At 43.3% G+C, this 16793-nt stretch overlaps 2 protein-coding genes across 2 annotated transcripts; one reads left to right on the top strand and one right to left on the bottom strand.

Annotated features, from left to right (window-relative positions):
- The first annotated feature begins 944 nt into the window (after positions 1 to 944).
- On the top strand, positions 945 to 7758 carry LOC115390315 (CCN family member 1-like). Its single transcript, XM_030094121.1, has 6 exons — positions 945 to 1126; positions 1787 to 2000; positions 3625 to 3872; positions 4646 to 4763; positions 5710 to 5891; positions 6798 to 7758. The coding sequence occupies exons 1-6, from the start codon at positions 1076 to 1078 to the stop codon at positions 7104 to 7106; spliced, it is 1122 nt and encodes a 373-aa protein (XP_029949981.1). The 5' UTR covers positions 945 to 1075; the 3' UTR covers positions 7107 to 7758.
- A 256-nt stretch (positions 7759 to 8014) lies between these two features.
- On the bottom strand, positions 8015 to 14821 carry LOC115390675 (ATP-dependent RNA helicase DDX39A-like). The gene is made up of 11 exons (XM_030094612.1): positions 14734 to 14821; positions 13745 to 13952; positions 13531 to 13658; positions 10793 to 11069; positions 10352 to 10470; position 10174; positions 9326 to 9456; positions 9131 to 9240; positions 8893 to 9037; positions 8544 to 8691; positions 8015 to 8261 (listed from the first exon to the last, which is right to left on the bottom strand). The coding sequence occupies exons 2-11, from the start codon at positions 13950 to 13952 to the stop codon at positions 8245 to 8247; spliced, it is 1284 nt and encodes a 427-aa protein (XP_029950472.1). The 5' UTR covers positions 14734 to 14821; the 3' UTR covers positions 8015 to 8244.
- Between the last annotated feature and the right edge of the window lie 1972 nt (positions 14822 to 16793).

Below are 16793 nucleotides of genomic sequence, written 5' to 3'. Positions count from 1 at the left end.
TCTCATACACATCTCATCCAAAAAACAAAAAAACAAAACAATAAACAGCTCATCTAAGAAATCATTTGAAAGTTTGAGTTTTTCCATTTTAAGCCAGAACTCTACAAAGCAGTGTCTTCGCCTCATCGCATTCTTTCATCATAAGAGGTTTCTGTGTTGGAGCAGGTGTGGCTGGAAAGCTGTGGTTGAACATAAAATGACAGGAGGAGGCCAGCCCTCGTGTGCGCTGCCCTTAAAACAATAATCCTGCTCTCAGTAACTGGACTGGGCCGTTCTTTCCAAGTGATCGTATCCTCGTCGTTCCCATGTCAGCGCCATGCGGTTAGGAATAATAGCGAGGAACAGACGAGCCCACCTGAATTCAAGATGGAGCAAAACAATCAAAGCTTTGCCTCCGAGAACGATGGAAACATATTTTCTCAGACAGAGACAAAGGAAGGTGTGTTCACTCTCCCTGACAACTGTTATTATCTCACTATTTGCTTAATGCACTCCACTTGAATTTTCTGGCCGGGCACCTACATTGCTCTGGAAAAAACAGCAGGAATGCCCCCCCCCCAGCTGAAAGTGGGGGCTTTATTAATGTTACAGAGCTGTCTGGCCCAGCTGAATATATTTACTTAGTGTTAGGAGGACGGCGGCCACAAAGGCAGGAATGTGCCTAAGTGTGACTTGAAAGCGGCTGTTACATTTTAATTTTTAACTCATAAAACAAATAAGAGAGAGCTGGCTGCCCTGCGTTTTTATGAATGGCTGCTTTCATTCCAAAACCCACCCACCAATCAGCAAACTGCCCCCTCTTACGAAAGCCACGCCCCTTTGGAGCTATAGGGGTTGTGTGTGCAAGCTGATTGGTCAGAACTAAAGGGAGGGGCGGGGCTTGTCATGAGGGTATAAATTGGACTTTAGTAAGTTATCCAAGAAGAAAACGGACTAAGGTCCAATGTAACAAGACATAAAGGCTTGTTGTGAAACTATTTCAGACCAACAGCCATTCAGTGGATTGTGGTTGAAGGACCTACTTTTTGTTGTTGTTGTTGTTTTTGTATTTATTGGAGCTTCCACTTGGCTCATTATGACATTTCTGTTTCTCTTGACTGTCCTGACAACAGCTGTCACCACACAGGTAAGACATCTGGCTCCTGCCTGGAGCTCTTATAGCTGTATTTAATGTCTGTTTTCAGGGTTTGCTTTTACAGTAATCTCAGTTTAATGTGTTTGTTTTTGTGCGGAGAGTGACAATGCAATTAAACCTTGACCTTCTGGGTGTGAAGGGGATTTCACTCCTCGGTGGAATGAATCCCCATGAAGCCAACATCAGATTGACTTAATTGCTGGTGTGACTGCGTGTGAGAAATATTTCTTTCAGCTGGCAAAATTGTGATGAAATGAAATGTTTGGGAAATGAGGCGCACGGCTGCCAGCACTCCCCTGCTTGTGTAATTATGATCAGTGTTTCTGTGAAGATGCTCAGCCTTCCCGGGAATCAGCGTGTCTACTCATGTCCACTGTCCTGAAAGCACAGCGGCGAACTGGAACAAGTTGGCTCTGGTGCTGAGCTGTGAGTCAAGCCGCAAGCCGGCAGGGGACTGTGGTTCAAACCCCGAGCTGTCTGGACAGTGAGGGGTGACGGGCCAGCAGCAGCCACACACCCATCAGGCACAAACCCAGAAATGAGCGCCACAGAGCTTTATCTCACACAGAAACGCAGGAAGGATGACTTGTCCGTTTACGTCCTTCTCCTTGACCTCCCTGAAGCGGAGTCTGACCCCTGCGCTCCCTCCAGGTGGCCGCTGGCTGCCCGGCGGAGTGTGTGTGCGCCGCAGAGCCCCCGGCCTGCCCTCCGGGCGTGAGCGCGGTGCCAGACGGATGCGGCTGCTGCAAGGTGTGTGCCGGCCAGCTCAACCAAGACTGCGGCGCCACGAGGCCCTGCGACCACCACAAAGGCCTGGAGTGCAATTACGGCAACGACGTGACCATGGCCAGCGGCGTCTGTCGAGGTGAGGGTGGGAAGAACCGGGCATTCTGGGAGGGAGGAATTCAAACCCCCCCAAAAAAAATGGCTGCAATCTGGAGCCATTCGGGCTCGATTTTACCTCCACTGCTCAAGTCACGGCAAGTCGGGCATGGAAAAGTATCTTAAAATTACAGTTATTACAGTTGGTATGATGTGCTGTTGAAGCCAAAAGGTCATGAGAAAAAGTGTTCCCAGCTCAGCGGCTGAACAACGTGTAACCTTGCACATCCGGGGGGACGGCACGGGGGGCGTTTTAATGAGAGGTGCATGTTTTATGACGGCGACGGGGGGTTTCAGAGATAAAAATACTCTTTCCATCTGCACCGTGCCAGTGCAGCCCGGCTCACTATGAATAGCCGGTTCCTCCGAGCTCTGGAGACAAGAAGTCTGACACATCCTATTTTCTTATTTCTACTCGCTTTCCCTCCCCTGTGTGATTGTGTGTGCCGTTGCTATGAGGAGTCACCGGGAACTTTTCCATAACAGCTGAAGGGCCGTGCTGCTCAAACACACTCATGTTGAGGTTTAGAAGGTAAACATTGAGGTTTTTTTTTTTTTTTTTTAAGCGCAGACAGACGCAAATGTAGAAACACACAGACACAAAAGACACAAAAACAGATTTCATTTAGTAAATTAGAATAGTCAAATGCATAACGGTGTTACAAATTCACAGATTTCATTAAAAAATTTAAACCAATAGCATATAAATAAATAGTTTGGTTTTTACAACGTGGGGCCTTTAGAAGTGTTCTTGGTGTGAAGGAAACAAGATGAATGCCCGGGGAAGTCAGTTTTTCTGAGCTATTCACACTCAATGCTTCTGGTTAGGGTTAGTCAGAGTTAGGGTTACTAAGTTAGATTTTTTTCCACATCGTTAAACCTGCTGAAGCAGTGAATACTCGTACTGCAGTGGGAAGTTATCACTCAACATTTGAGTCGTGTTTTGAAGCTTTATAACTGCACATTGACCACATCTGACCATTGGTTTATTATTTTATATTCTTAGTGTTATTGGGGCTCAGATATGTGTCTGGAAGAAATGATAAGGTGATTTTTATGGTAGACTCTGTTACACAGAATGCGCCTGATAGTTATTAAGATTTCAAACATGGAACCCGGAGTAAAGAGTTGTAGATTCAAAATACTGAATCTATAAGATATATTTTAAAAGCTGAACTCAGCTGACTTTTGAGGTAAAGATGTTTGATGAGTGTGAAATGTTCTCAGATGAACAATTCAGAAGCAATCACCGATTGGAGCTTTGTCATCTTTAAGCGTCACGTCTTTGTTGCAGATGAAGACAAAGTTTTCAACGTGGCCACATTTTAGAAAATGAAGAAAGTATCAGAATAACCGACGCTGCCACGATGCTGGAGGAGATGCAGTAGTTCTTGCTTTGCAGCAGGAAAACCTCAGTTTGAATCTAACTTGAGGTTTTTCTGTGTGGAGTCTGCATGTTCTCCCTGTGTTTTCGCCCTGTGGTGGACTGGCAACCTGAACAACCTCAACAGAGTGAACCACAGCCTCAGCAGTGGAAATAGGAGCAGAGAAGATGGATGAATGATTATAAATGACAATGTGCATTTTCTATTTAATGTTTTTTTTAGCCAGATCAGAGGGACGCACATGTGAGTACAACGGCAGGATTTATCAGAACGGCGAGGGCTTCCGCGCCGGCTGTAAACATCAGTGCACCTGCATCGATGGAGCTGTGGGCTGCGCGCCGCTCTGCGCCAACAAGCTGCCGCCGGCGTCGCCGTCCTGCCCCGACCCCCGGCTGGTCAGGGTGCCCGGGCAGTGCTGCTTCAGTGTGGACTGCCACCGAGGCACCTGGCGCCTTCCACCAAAGAAACAGGTCGGTTCTGTCATGTCAGGGAAAAAGTCTCAATGTTTAGGTGATAAAAAGTGAAGATTCATCTCAAGATATCACAATATAGTGAAACACTGAGTCGTCTCCATAATGAAATTCAACCTATGAAAGTACGATACGCTTTTTTTGGATTATAGATGTATTTTTTCAATTTCTTACTATCTTTCTTTATTTTTCAACTATTTTTTTCTTAATTCTTAACCATTTTTTTTTTAAATCTTGACAATCAAAAATACAGCATCTCAGTTTATTCTAATATCTACCAGAGCAATTGTTTTCTTTTTTTAAGGTGGCCATCATAATTAACTTTATTGTTTCCTTTCTTCATCTTTATTGTTTAAATGTCATGAAATGAGGAATAACTGATAAAGCACTAATTTAATTGTTGTTACATTTCCATATATGCACTTGTTTATGAAGCAGAAAATGACATATTAAAGTCACATATTAGAAGGGTCTGTCTTGTTTCTTTTCAACTCAATTTCTTCAAAGAAACAAACAAAAATAATTAATATTCTCTCTCTTGATACTCTTATTTTGATATGAAGGCCCTGCTTGTGTTTAGTCTATGATTACATTTAATTATATGTCTCTGCCATTAGTACAGTTTGGTTTTAATGTGTTTGAATGAATTGCATATTTACTGATTTTTGTGTCAAACTGAGTGAATAGATGTCAGGTTGTTCTTGTACAAAAGTATATAGAGACAGATGGTTATAGCACTGCTGAAAACCATCCCATCCACTCTCTTGCTTCAGGTGCCTCCACCTCGACGGCATCTGCCCCGTCTGCAGCAGCATCCTGGAAACGAGCTGCTCGTCTCCAACAAGTTCACAGACAGCTGGGAGAGCGAGCGCGGCTACAGACACCTGCCAGGTGAGACACCGCCGCACAGCATGCTGGGTAAGATCATTTAGCAGCATCCAGATGTGTCTGAGAGTCTGCAGACTGTCCTTCAGCGCCTCCTGGGTCATGTTCTCATCCAGAGGTTGGTAGTTTAAATCCTCTGATGTGTGAGCGCCGTGCATGGCAGCAGTAGTTACCAGACCAGATGAGACAGGTTGTGTAAAAAGCGTATTGAAGTAGTAAAATGCTGTATGTGTAGCGTTGTGTCACAGTGTCGATATTTCATAGCAGCTTCATCATCTGCTTCCTCTCAGCCAGTATCTCGTTACAACCGAACTGAATAAAGACAGAAATCATCTTGAAGATTTTGAAGTTTTGGGTCAAATTCAAATACAGAACATGTTTATGAAAATCTGAAAGCCTCAAATGGAAAATTGGATAAATTCTAAGACGACATTAAATGTTTTTGCACAGATTTTTTTTTTCTTCTTTTCCTCCCGATTGTCTTCTCTTCATCATTTTGTATTTTGAAACCTCCTTATTGTTTGATGGGGTCTCAAACTGAGGGCTGGAAGTTACAATTTACACTCACACTACTGTAATGAAGTAATTCGTCAACTTTAATGAGTTGCAGCAGAGTACAGCCACAGTTTGAATTAATATCCAAACCTTTTCATTTGGAGTCAGTTCTTTCTGTTCACTGAGAATTCTTGCTTTTTGTTCACATCCATACTCGATGATAAATGAGTTTTCAGCAGACTGTTTTTTTCTCCAGGAGAAATGTCGTTGAAAAGCAATAAATACTTTGTGGGAACAGTTTATAAAGAGTAGTTTGAACTTCTATTGAACTTGTTGTAACTGGATTTCTAGCAGTAGTTAGTTGAAGTGGAATTCTCTCTCTCCAGCTCCTCTAAAACCACAGATTGAGTTTTCCCTCTTTCCTCCGCCCTTGCCTCTCGTCTCCAACATTTCCCAGAGTGGAACCACTTGAAGGCGAATTCGTGTCCGACCCAGACCACCGACTGGTCGCAGTGCTCCCGCAGCTGTGGGATGGGCGTTTCCTCCCGCATCACCAACAGAAATCCCAAGTGCAAACTGGAGCGGGAGACGAGGATCTGCACCGTTCGACCCTGCGGCAGCCAGACTCTCCCGGCCAAGGTGAGAAGATCTGAACCCGACCTGAGAGCGGAGGTCAAACGCCCACATAACTCCTAATCAGGACAACTTATCTGTCCTACAGCGAGGCCTTGTTGTACTCTGGTAACGTTTAACAAGCGGCTGTCTTTACAACTTGTATGAATTCCTTCCTTGTTTCACAGTTTCGAGCCAAAATCAGAGGCAGAAAAATGTCAAATCTGAACAGCAAAAGGGGGGAAAGAATGAAAAATTAGATGTTCTGGCACTGAGTAAATATGCTCTTAGTGCTAAAGCCATCTTTATCCCGAGCTTAAGAACAGAGATTATCTTCGCAGGGCTTTCGGGAAGCTGCACATCCAGTGGGAACGAGGCCGTGCTGATTTACTCAGCAGTGTTTTGGTGGCAGCCAGGCGCCTTTTTAAATATAGTCCCCCACCCCTCGGCATTCCTGCCAAGCAACTGTCCATAGCTGGTCCCCATCTGTGTACTCAGAGTCCAGGGAAGCGGTGTGTCTATATTAATCCTTCATGTTGGACACACACACACACACACACTCTTTTCTCTGCTCTGCCGAGTTAAAAGCTCCGATGCCAAGACCGATCAGAGGTGTGGGTGTGTTTAACAGAAAAGGACACTCAAATGTGAAATAAATCTGAAAATTAATCACTTAAATCTAAAAATAATCCCCCTCTGAGTCAATGTTTTGGCAAAACAAGAGGAAGTCTGGCCCCTTTAATGTGAAACTAATGAGTTGGAGTGTAAAGCTGCTTAAATCTGCTGTTACGTAAAAGGACGGAGCAGACAGGCTTAAAAAGTCACAGCTTATTAGGTTTGCTTTTTGTTTAGTGAGTTTCTCTACTGAAGCCAATTAAGGTGCGGCAGTTATCATCGTCCAGACCGTGACGCTCTCTCTTTACGTCCCAGCAGAAAGGGAGGAGCTGCTCGCCGACCCACAAGGCCGCCGCGCCCGTCCACCTGTCCTACGGCGAGTGCGTGAGCGTCCGCCTCTACCGGCCGAACTACTGCGGCGTGTGCACGGACGGCGGGCGGTGCTGCTCGCCGCGCCGCACGCGCACCGTGCCCGTGACCTTCGTGTGCCCGGACGGCGAGCGCTTCCGGCGCTCGGCCATGTTCATCCAGTCGTGCAGGTGCGGCGAGGACTGCGGCCACCTGAACGAAGTGGCCCTCCCTCCCCAGCACTGGATGCACGGAGACACACACCAGTTCGTCGACTAACTCCGAGGGCCTCGAGGAGGAAGGCGCTTTGAGACGAGGGGCCACTTGACAGCCACGGACCACAGGCTGTCAGAAAGGCCATCCAGATTGGACTTTTCCCCGACCGGAGCGGACGGATCGCCCGTCCCGCTCCTGTTCAAACCGACGTGGGACCTAAAATAGAGCCCCGAAAGAGCCTGAAGCTCCCTGGCAGGTTCAGGCGTGGAGGAATCCAAGAGGAGGAACGCTTCAGAGCAACAAAGCACTTTATTTAGCACTGAAAATCTCAGCAATGCACCAAGAACACCATCGCCTTATCGACATCGATGACTTTATCTCTGGTAGCGGTGACGGCCTCATTTCTCACAAAACACCACGACTACTCATGATGCAAAAAAATATTTTGCAAATTTAGTAGAAAACTTCACCAGTGACTTTTTCTTACTGTACATGATCCACAGACATTTATGGTGCCTTTTTATGGCGCTGCAGCCAAGTACGCACATCAACAAGCGACACGGCTTCCTTTCTGTCTGTCAGACAAGGAAGTCTATCTTTGAGCAAGGACTTGAACTGATTGATTTCTTTATTTTTGCATTAAATGCAGCTTAGAAAAATGTCTTAAACATGTACTTTGTGTTTGGATCTTTGTCTCTCCTGTAAATACATTTAATTTTGAACCAAAGTTGTATTATTGTTGCTTTTATACATGTTTATGCGTTGAGACGCTACAGTGTGGCTGCTTTATCTTCAAGTTTCATGTGAAGCTTTGTTAGAACTCAATGTGGAGTTTCACTTTTTTGTTCCGACTTCAAAAAGGCACCAGCGGCTCGGAACAGCTGCGTCCTCATGTTGTGACAATGGCTCCCCCTGCTGGTGAGAACATCCACCTCTGGTAGAAAGAAACTCAGTACAAACACTTATTTTAGATAGAAAATCTTTATTTAACCAAAGCACTGTATCCATGGACTGAACAACAACAAACAAAAATAATCCGGCAAAAACACACAAAAACAAATGTCACATTTTGAAGTTGCCTGTTGGGAGAAAGATGGTAAATAAGGGGAAGGTGTTGAATTTTTCTTATTTTCTTTTAACTTCCTCCACAACACGGCTATAATAATGATTGCAGAGTCGTCACTGGAGAGGCGTTTCAGACTCATCTGGACTGTTCAACTGCAAAGAGAAAAACAAAGAGGCTCAGATGGGAGTAATGCGAGTCCTCTATCAATCCCACATCTCTTCCCAAATTTCACAGATCTGTGTAATCCTTCACGCTATCTAAGTATTACGTGTTCTGAACAGATGTAACAGCCAAGTTCATTGAAATTATCTCATCAGTTAATGTCTGTATCTATGATCATTCACGTCATTCAGCGTCAACATTTTCTCCTCAGCGGTAAAAGTCGCATGCAGGCATATAAACAAACTCTTCAGACAGGAAGGTAGGAAGCTTACTGTAGGAGGAGATGTCGATCTCCTCCGGTAGCTCCGCTACGTTGACCTCGAAGCGGTCCTGGACCTCGTTCAGGGTCTTGGCGTCGCTCTCATCTGACACGAAGGTGATGGCCAGGCCTTTCGTACCAAACCTGCCGGCGCGGGCCACCTGAAGACCACAAAGTCAAAAAGAATTACATCATGCATGAATGGAATTATGGAATTCTGTCAACATCAAGCCTAATTGTTGGAAGTTTTCTGACTTCCTGTGCCTATTCTCAAATCTCTGAATAAAAAACACATTACAAGGTTTATCTTTTTAAATCCACACACAGACCTAAAAACACAGTATAATTAAGGCAGGACTGACTCTGTGGAGGTACGTGTCGGAGTCCTCCGGCATGTCGTAGTTGAAGACGATGTTGACTCGCTCGATGTCCATGCCCCGGCCGAACAGGTTGGTCGCCACCAGGATCCGCCGCTGGAAGTCCTTGAACTGCTGGTACCGGGATAACCTGCACGCGGCAGAGCAGCGGCACTGTCAACCCCCAGACAGAGCAACATGCTGAAATCTGGAGAGGTGGAACCAATTGTCCACTTGCGCCCACCTCTCCTCCTGCTGCATGCCTCTGTGGATGGCGATAGCTGGGAAGTTCTGCTCCACCAGCAGCTGGGACAGGGCAATACAGCGATGGATCGACTTCACGAAGATCACCACCTGCCACAAATCACCCAATTAAACACTGTTTTACGTCAATATTTGAAAAAAGAAAGAAAAAAGAAAGTAGTCATTGTTAGCTCACCTGGTTGAACTCGAGCACGTCCAGCAGGTCGAACAGCTTGCGGTTTTTCTCGCTGTCCTTCAGCTTGCAGTAGTACTGCTGTAAGCCGTGCAGCGTCAGTTTGGTCTCGTCGTCCACAATCACTTCCATGGCTGTACGGCGAGAGGGAGAGAGGGAGCGGCGTCAGTCTCGCTAAAACACACACCAACACACACAAACAACCACAGGAGGTGGTGTTTGTTCTCCTGCAGCTCAGCGGGGCCATGAGGAAGGCGCCGCCGACACAGGAGGGTTTCTATACCCCTCTCATATGGCCACTTATGACACGGACAGCCACAAGTGGGCAAAGCTAAAGGGGAGTCAGTGGGAGAAAGAGAGATCTGAAGGAAGCGGAACGCCACGGCTAGAACCTCAGGACTGGGCTGCAGATACATACTGAATGGGAACGTTGTGTCAACTGACATAACTGCATAAAATTCGCCAGAATACTAATTAAAACTCAGACTAAAATTATTTACGATCCATAAACACCATTTTTCTTCAAATAAAATCATATGAACACAAAAATCCCACTGCTGTAACGCAGGAGTGTCAAACTCATTTCAGTTCAGGGGCCACGTTCAGCCCAATGTCATCTCAAGACGGCTCAATCAGTAAAAAGGCGTCATAACAACCTTTAAATTTAAAAGTTTTTCTCTGTTGTGGTGCAGAGTATATGTGATTAAAAAAAAAAAAATTCTTTATTTTCACAAAACCAAATAAATTTGAATGAGAATTACTACAATGAAGCCAATCTTAATGATACACTCGTGCAAAATGCATGAAATGATGAAATTAAACTTCTCTGATGTATGTTTCCATAAACTGACGCTGAAAACAAGCGTCTCAGTGCTGTGTTATGTTCATTATTCTTAAAAATTTTGTTTTTTTTAATGCATGTTGGTTTTATGTGTGGTGGTTTGACAGGACCGATTGGAGCCTCTGGCAGGCCGGTTCTGGCCCACGGGCCTCACGTTTGCTGGAATGTGTGCCATGAGAGGAACTCACATCCTGCATGAACTTGCGGCACACGGGCCGGATCTCCTTGCTGAGCGTCGCACTGAACATCATCACTTGCTTCTCGTGAGGCGTCAGTCTGAAGATTTCCTGGACGTCGGCTCTCATGTCTGTCGGGTGAAACACAGAATATCAGGAATCGGCCTCCTCTCATCAGCGTCTGACAATCTCCTCCTTTGTCTGCAAATCAAAAACGACTTCAAGTTTACCTACAATCTTTGTCTTTGTGAATCTCATCACACTAGAGATACACTGAATTAGTGTCTGTGCTTTTCTTTGGTAAATTTTAATGGGACTCTGCTTACCGTTTAGTTTATTTTGCTAGCTTTAAGTCATTGTTCTTGATTGTTTCAGCCAGATGTGATGTTGAAACTGCTCCCACACCCTGACCAATGTCTTTCCACAAAGCCCATCGTCACTTCCTCCACTCACCCAGCTGCTCCAGCATCTTATCGCACTCATCGAGCACAAAGTGTTTGATGTTCTTGACGACGAGCGTCTTGTTTCGGATGAGGGCCAGCAAGCGTCCCGGCGTTCCCACCACGATGTGAGGGCAGTTCTTCCTCAGGGTGTCCTCGTCCTTCTTGATGGGCATGCCGCCAAAGAACACCGACACCTTGACGGTGGGCATGTACTTGGAGAAGCGCTCGTACTCCTTGCTGATCTGGAAGGCCAACTCTCGAGTGTGGCACATGACGAGGACGGACACCTGGAGCGGACGACGAAAATAAAGACTTGGCATGGTCTGGAGTTCACCCCAGGAGGAAGAGGGAGAAAACAGTCCTTTGCATCGCACAGAAGAACCTTTGGAAATAAATGGCTAAACATGAGCTGGCTCCACATCTATTACAATCTGGATTAATCTTCTTTCTGGAATCATGATAATGTTCATAAAAATGTCAATAACCCTAAATTACTGTACTGATGTGGTTTTACGACAAGTTTCTTTTCTTCTCTACAAAGCTGTTAAAGTGTGGTTATTCTATATTCGGGTTTAGGTTTCAGCTGTCGGTGCTGGACGATTCAAAGAAGTCATTAAAAGACTCTATGGGTTGATTTAAATGTAGCAAAAACAGAGATACTTCTAACATATTTGGCTCTTTTGTTCATGTGTAAACTAAGCTACAACCACTAAAAATGATTTGCAGATGTGTCTCTGAAAACTCTGGCCAAAGTGCAGATTTGGAAAAACTCCATCTTTCCATTCGTATATAGACTGAGGGCGATGGAGATTCACGTCACAGGATGCAACAGAAGCATCATATGCGTGCCAGCAGTTGAGTTTGGTTACTGTGATGACAATGGAAGCAGTCTTTTTTTTTGTTGACATTTGTGCAAATGCTTTTGGCATTTTTCACTCATGCCACATTTAGGAAGCGCCACTCCTCTATCGGTCCTAATAACTCCCCCTCTCGCTGCTATCTCTGAAGTAGGCATGGGCCGGTTACCGGTTTTAAGGTATACCACGGTATGAAAAAGTCAAGGTTTCAAAACCACTAAAATTTTCCGTCATACCGTTCCTGCGGTATGAGCGGTTTTTTTTTAATGTGACGTCTAATCAGGGAGAAAGTAGAGGTCCCTCACGCTGTCTGAAGCTGCAGCCTAAAGCGCCCCTCCCCCTTCCCCCCGCGCTTGTTGTGAGTGACAAGCAGGCAGCTCTGCAGGCTGTGTGATGGCTGGAGGAGGCGAGCCCCCGGAACTTTTCCGCCGTCCAAGCGGACTAAGTCAGCTGTTTGGGAGTACCTCGGCTACCGTGACAAGGCAGACTGCCACGGCTTGGAGGAAGATGGTCGCCCGACGTTTAAAACGTGCTTGAGGACAGTGGCAGCCCGAGGAGGCAATACATCGAATATGATAGCGCATCTACGGGAGCACCACCCATCGCTGTATGCTAAATTTAAGTTAATGCTGTCTTGAAATGAACGAGTGTATTAGCGTTTCACATTAGTGAAATGAGCTTGTTACCTTTTAGTAACTTTTTTTTATATTTTAACTGAGGCAGATATGGTAACTAGCTTGCTAAGGATTTATTTTAGAATGCTAGTTACCATATCTGCCTTCGTAAAAAATAAAAGTTATCCAAAACATTTTCTTTCATCAATCTTTATTGCCAAGATGGACAACAGCGAGTTTACTCTCTAACATGACGTGAAGAAGAGAGACGCACGTGTAATGTTTCATTTTGCATGTCTTAATTTTTTTTTATTTTTAGGACAGAAAAAACAGAAAAACTGAAAAAATAAAAGACTGTTCAATTGAAACATTTTTTTCCTTTTATTTTTTTAAATACAGACATTCAAAGTACATATTTTAGAGCTGCAATCATAATACCGTGAAACCTTGACATTTTTGCCTAAGGTTATCAGACTGTCAGAATCTCATACCGGCCCATGCCTACTCTGAAGGAACAGGAAGTTATTTGTGCCATTTGTTATGTTGTTTTCCAGGATTCTAATAGGCTGGCATGGCTTTATGCTTCTTGTTTGTGAAACTGATCTGGTGTGAATCATGATATTTTTAAAAACAGAGGGAAATATAATTTTTTTTGTAAGAACCAAGCTTTGTGTAAACATGGCCTAAAAGGCTACGACAGCTGGAGAGAAACCGATGAAGAGCAGGAGCTCAGTTCTGGGATTTTTTTTTTTTTTTTTTGAGAACACTGGACTCCACAGAATGTATAATATACATCTTATATATGGAGGAGACATCTGAGAAGTTCTGCAAATCGTATGTATTCATATTGTAATAAATTTGTGCTCATAAAAACAAGATTTGGTCTGCAAAAGCGTTTTCCCACTGCGAGCCATGTAAAAGAGGGGGTCGTCTCCTCATCAGAGTCGTGTCATATTCAGAACAATACAGCATTCAGGATTGAGAACAAAATGAAACCGAACCCAGGGAGAGATAAAAGACCAGAGAAGTACAAGCTGTTCTAAAGACTGTGCTGCTGATAATCAACTGGGTAAGCTGGTAATACCTTCATTTTTTTCCAAGAGACTCTGAAAACTATTATGAAGCCTTAATAAATTTTAGTGACATTAGTCATAAGAATTAAGGTTTGACAATTAAATCAACTCAGTATTGATTCGAGTAAATAGAAACCCTCGTAAATCAGTATGCAGAAATGAACTGTATCGACTTAGAATCAAACTGAGTTGTGATCAACTCACCTGACCATCGACGGGTTCGATCTGCTGCAGAGTGGCGAGGACAAACACTGCAGTTTTTCCCATACCAGACTTCGCCTGACACAAAATATCCATTCCAAGGATAGCTTGAGGAATGCACTCATGTTGAACTGAAAGTCAAATAAATAACAACTCAAAGTTAGAAAAGGGAGCCACCAGTGAACATCCAGTGCAATAAAGATGATGTGGTCTTCACCTTCTGAGGGATGCTCAAAACCACAGTCCACAATGGCCCGGAGCAGCTCCGGCTTGAGGAGAAAGTCTCTGAATCCTGAGCTGTGGATGGAAACATAAGACCCCTTCACCTCCTTCCTGTTCGCTGGGGTCAAGGTCTCTGGGACTCCCTGTGGCTCCTCGTCGTCTTCATAGTCCAGGAGTTCATTCTCAACATCGTGATCTGTCATCTGCAGAAAAGGCCAGAAGACATCCTCATTACGAACTGACTGACGAAACACAGTTTTTACTCACGTCCATGTGCTTTCTGCGGCTTTAACAGCTCTACAAGGGACAAAATTGGCTACAGTTGGCTTTAAATGTGTTTAATCAACAATCCTGTGACTGGTCCTGGAGTTGTAAATCCACAGTTCACCTACAATTTCTCAGTTGTGGGACTAATTGAGGTTTATCTCATCTAAACAATGTTTAATGACGAGCTAATGTTAGTTGACTATAGCTCACATCAGCGTGAGTAAACAATTTGTAGCAATCTGCATACCTTGGTATGTGTAATATTCAGTAACCAACAATGTGCGATACAACTTCTCCACTTGGCTTTGAATTTAAAAAGCGTGCCGTTATTCGAGACACACACCCACATAACGGAGACGTCGTCCTTCGCCTCCATGCAAACTGGCTAGTTAGCAAGCTAGCGGCAGTAATCATGCACCTGCGTGAGACTTAGCCAAATTAACTGTGAGTGATATTTCATGTATGTGCAAATTTCGAACGACATATAGCAATCGTGGCTAAGCAAAACTAACCGACGAACTTTGCTGCTTAAAAGATGGACTGCTAAACCACTGTGAAGCTAATGCGATTAGCATGCTAGCTTGCGAAGCGCAGGGTAAGATGACAAGTTTTGCGTACAGAAAAAATACAATTACTCCACAAAGTTATCCTTGGTTTCAAAGAGGACCTTGTACACTTACGGGAGTGTTGTGGAAAGTAAGCGAACGTCACTATTACCTTGGTGTGATGTTTTATATTTCTCTGATTCCAATGAATCGACCGAGCTAGCGGAACGCAGTTCAGTACGATGAGCACACATGCGTGTCGCGTTCAAGAACACCTCGGAGACCTTTGAGCTTCAGCGGCTGCGTGAGAACACTTGTTGTGAAATGAGCGATTTAACATCATGCGGACTCATGCACAGCTGGTGGTATTACCAGGAGTATTAACGTAAAGACAATACATGCATATAATGATGGCAGCAGGTTGAGATGAAATGTTGTGATTGATGATTTTTACAATATTTAATTATTCTTAACAGTTTAAACGTCATTTTAACATCAATCAATGGCTTTTATTAAATGTTTACTAAACATTATCATTGTAAAGAGATATAATTTGTAATTTTGGTTCTGCTATTCGTGACTTCGTGTTGTATTTCATATTTACGGCAGCACTTGAAAGCACCTTATTGTAGAATGATTGACGTCCAGTTTCCGTGGATGTGATTGGTCAGACTCACAGCGGTCATAGAAATCCAGCATTAATCTCACTTACATGTCCTCAACTACCTGTCATGTACATACTAATATTCCATGCTAAAAATACTGGAGTTAGCATACTCATGTAAAGTCCTCGGTATTATTTGTAGCATTGTCAGCCATAAACTGGAAAAGTGCAGTATTCATATAGGCCACTTGATGGCAATGATGTGATTTGTCAGACACCAGAATAAGACTAGAAATACTTTCTTAATTCCAGGAGAAAACTGCTCAAGGTTTTCATACAAATAAAAGCTGTAAGAAGGTTATGTTTGATGATTAGGTCGATATTAAAAAGTACGCACTCCAAGTGAAAATTTGAGCACCACGACAGATATCAGGGTTTGTTGTGTTTATCAAGACATTACATAGCAGCTGTTATAACTGACTGGAATTCAAATTAGAAAAACTTTTGGAAATTTTTGAAATGTGAACATGAGTGTGAAATTTCAGTAAATCCCACGCAGTTTGTTTAATATCAGAAAGAGAAAGAAACGATTTCTTTATTTTTAAGGGAGTGATTTCAACACATGTCCAACTCAAGTATAGTCTTCAGTGACTCCATGAATGGAGATGCAATCGGTGTCTCACAAGGTCATCCAGTGCTAGACACGGTTCTTCTCACGAGTTTTGGTGATTACAGACAATCTCTGAGTTAAAAACTTCAAATCTCTGGAAGAATATCCCCTCTGGATATATCCTCAGTTATAATGATGTAGATTACCTCTAACTCTGTTTGTATGTTTGTTTAATTCTACAGGATTTACCATAAGGAAGCCTACATGAATTGACTTCTAAAAAATTTTTAAAAAACAGCTTGCAATAAAAGCGATCTGTAGCAATTCATTTGCAATTGTTAAGTAATCCCTCACTTCTCTGCCATGATGAATCACATTTTGTGTGGTGTTGGTTTGTATTCAAGGTAACAAGCAGGTCTAAAGGTTTGTGTGGACTGGCTTGAGGCTTCACTAATGAATCATTTGCATATATCTGCTGCCTTTTTTTCTTTTGAGCACATTTGTTATTCACACCAGAGTTTGCTTAAAATGAATTTAATTCATTGTCTTATTCAGAATACAAAGGCCTTAGGGGACATATTGTTGCATTCAATAATGTGATTTCATAACTGTAAACAAAAAAACACAAATGTAACTTTAATGTATAAACAACAGACAGCTGACATTAGTGTGATAATGTTTTTTCTTCACTGTCCACCCATAAATCTATATGTGAACAATGATAACTGCATAAATGAGACCATGTATCATATAGACACAATTTTTAGATAAATTACTCACATATTTTCATGTCATGCTGAATAAACAGCTACTATTTCACACAAAAAAAGAAAAAAATATTTTTAACAGTTATATTACAACATGAATCCAAAATCCTATCAAATACAAATCATTGTGATGGATTTAACTTGACGACAACATTAGCGATGTTAATGTAATGTGTGTTACAGATTTACTTTAGAATAACTTTTGGATGGTTTGCAAAGAGTTATAAAATTCCATCATGTCACAGTGGCCC

The sequence above is a fragment of the Salarias fasciatus genome, chromosome 6 (assembly GCF_902148845.1).
Source record: "Salarias fasciatus chromosome 6, fSalaFa1.1, whole genome shotgun sequence".
NCBI classification, from domain to species: domain Eukaryota; kingdom Metazoa; phylum Chordata; class Actinopteri; order Blenniiformes; family Blenniidae; genus Salarias; species Salarias fasciatus.
Note: the sequence above shows the minus strand (reverse complement) of the source record. Positions and strands in the feature narration are given on the sequence as shown.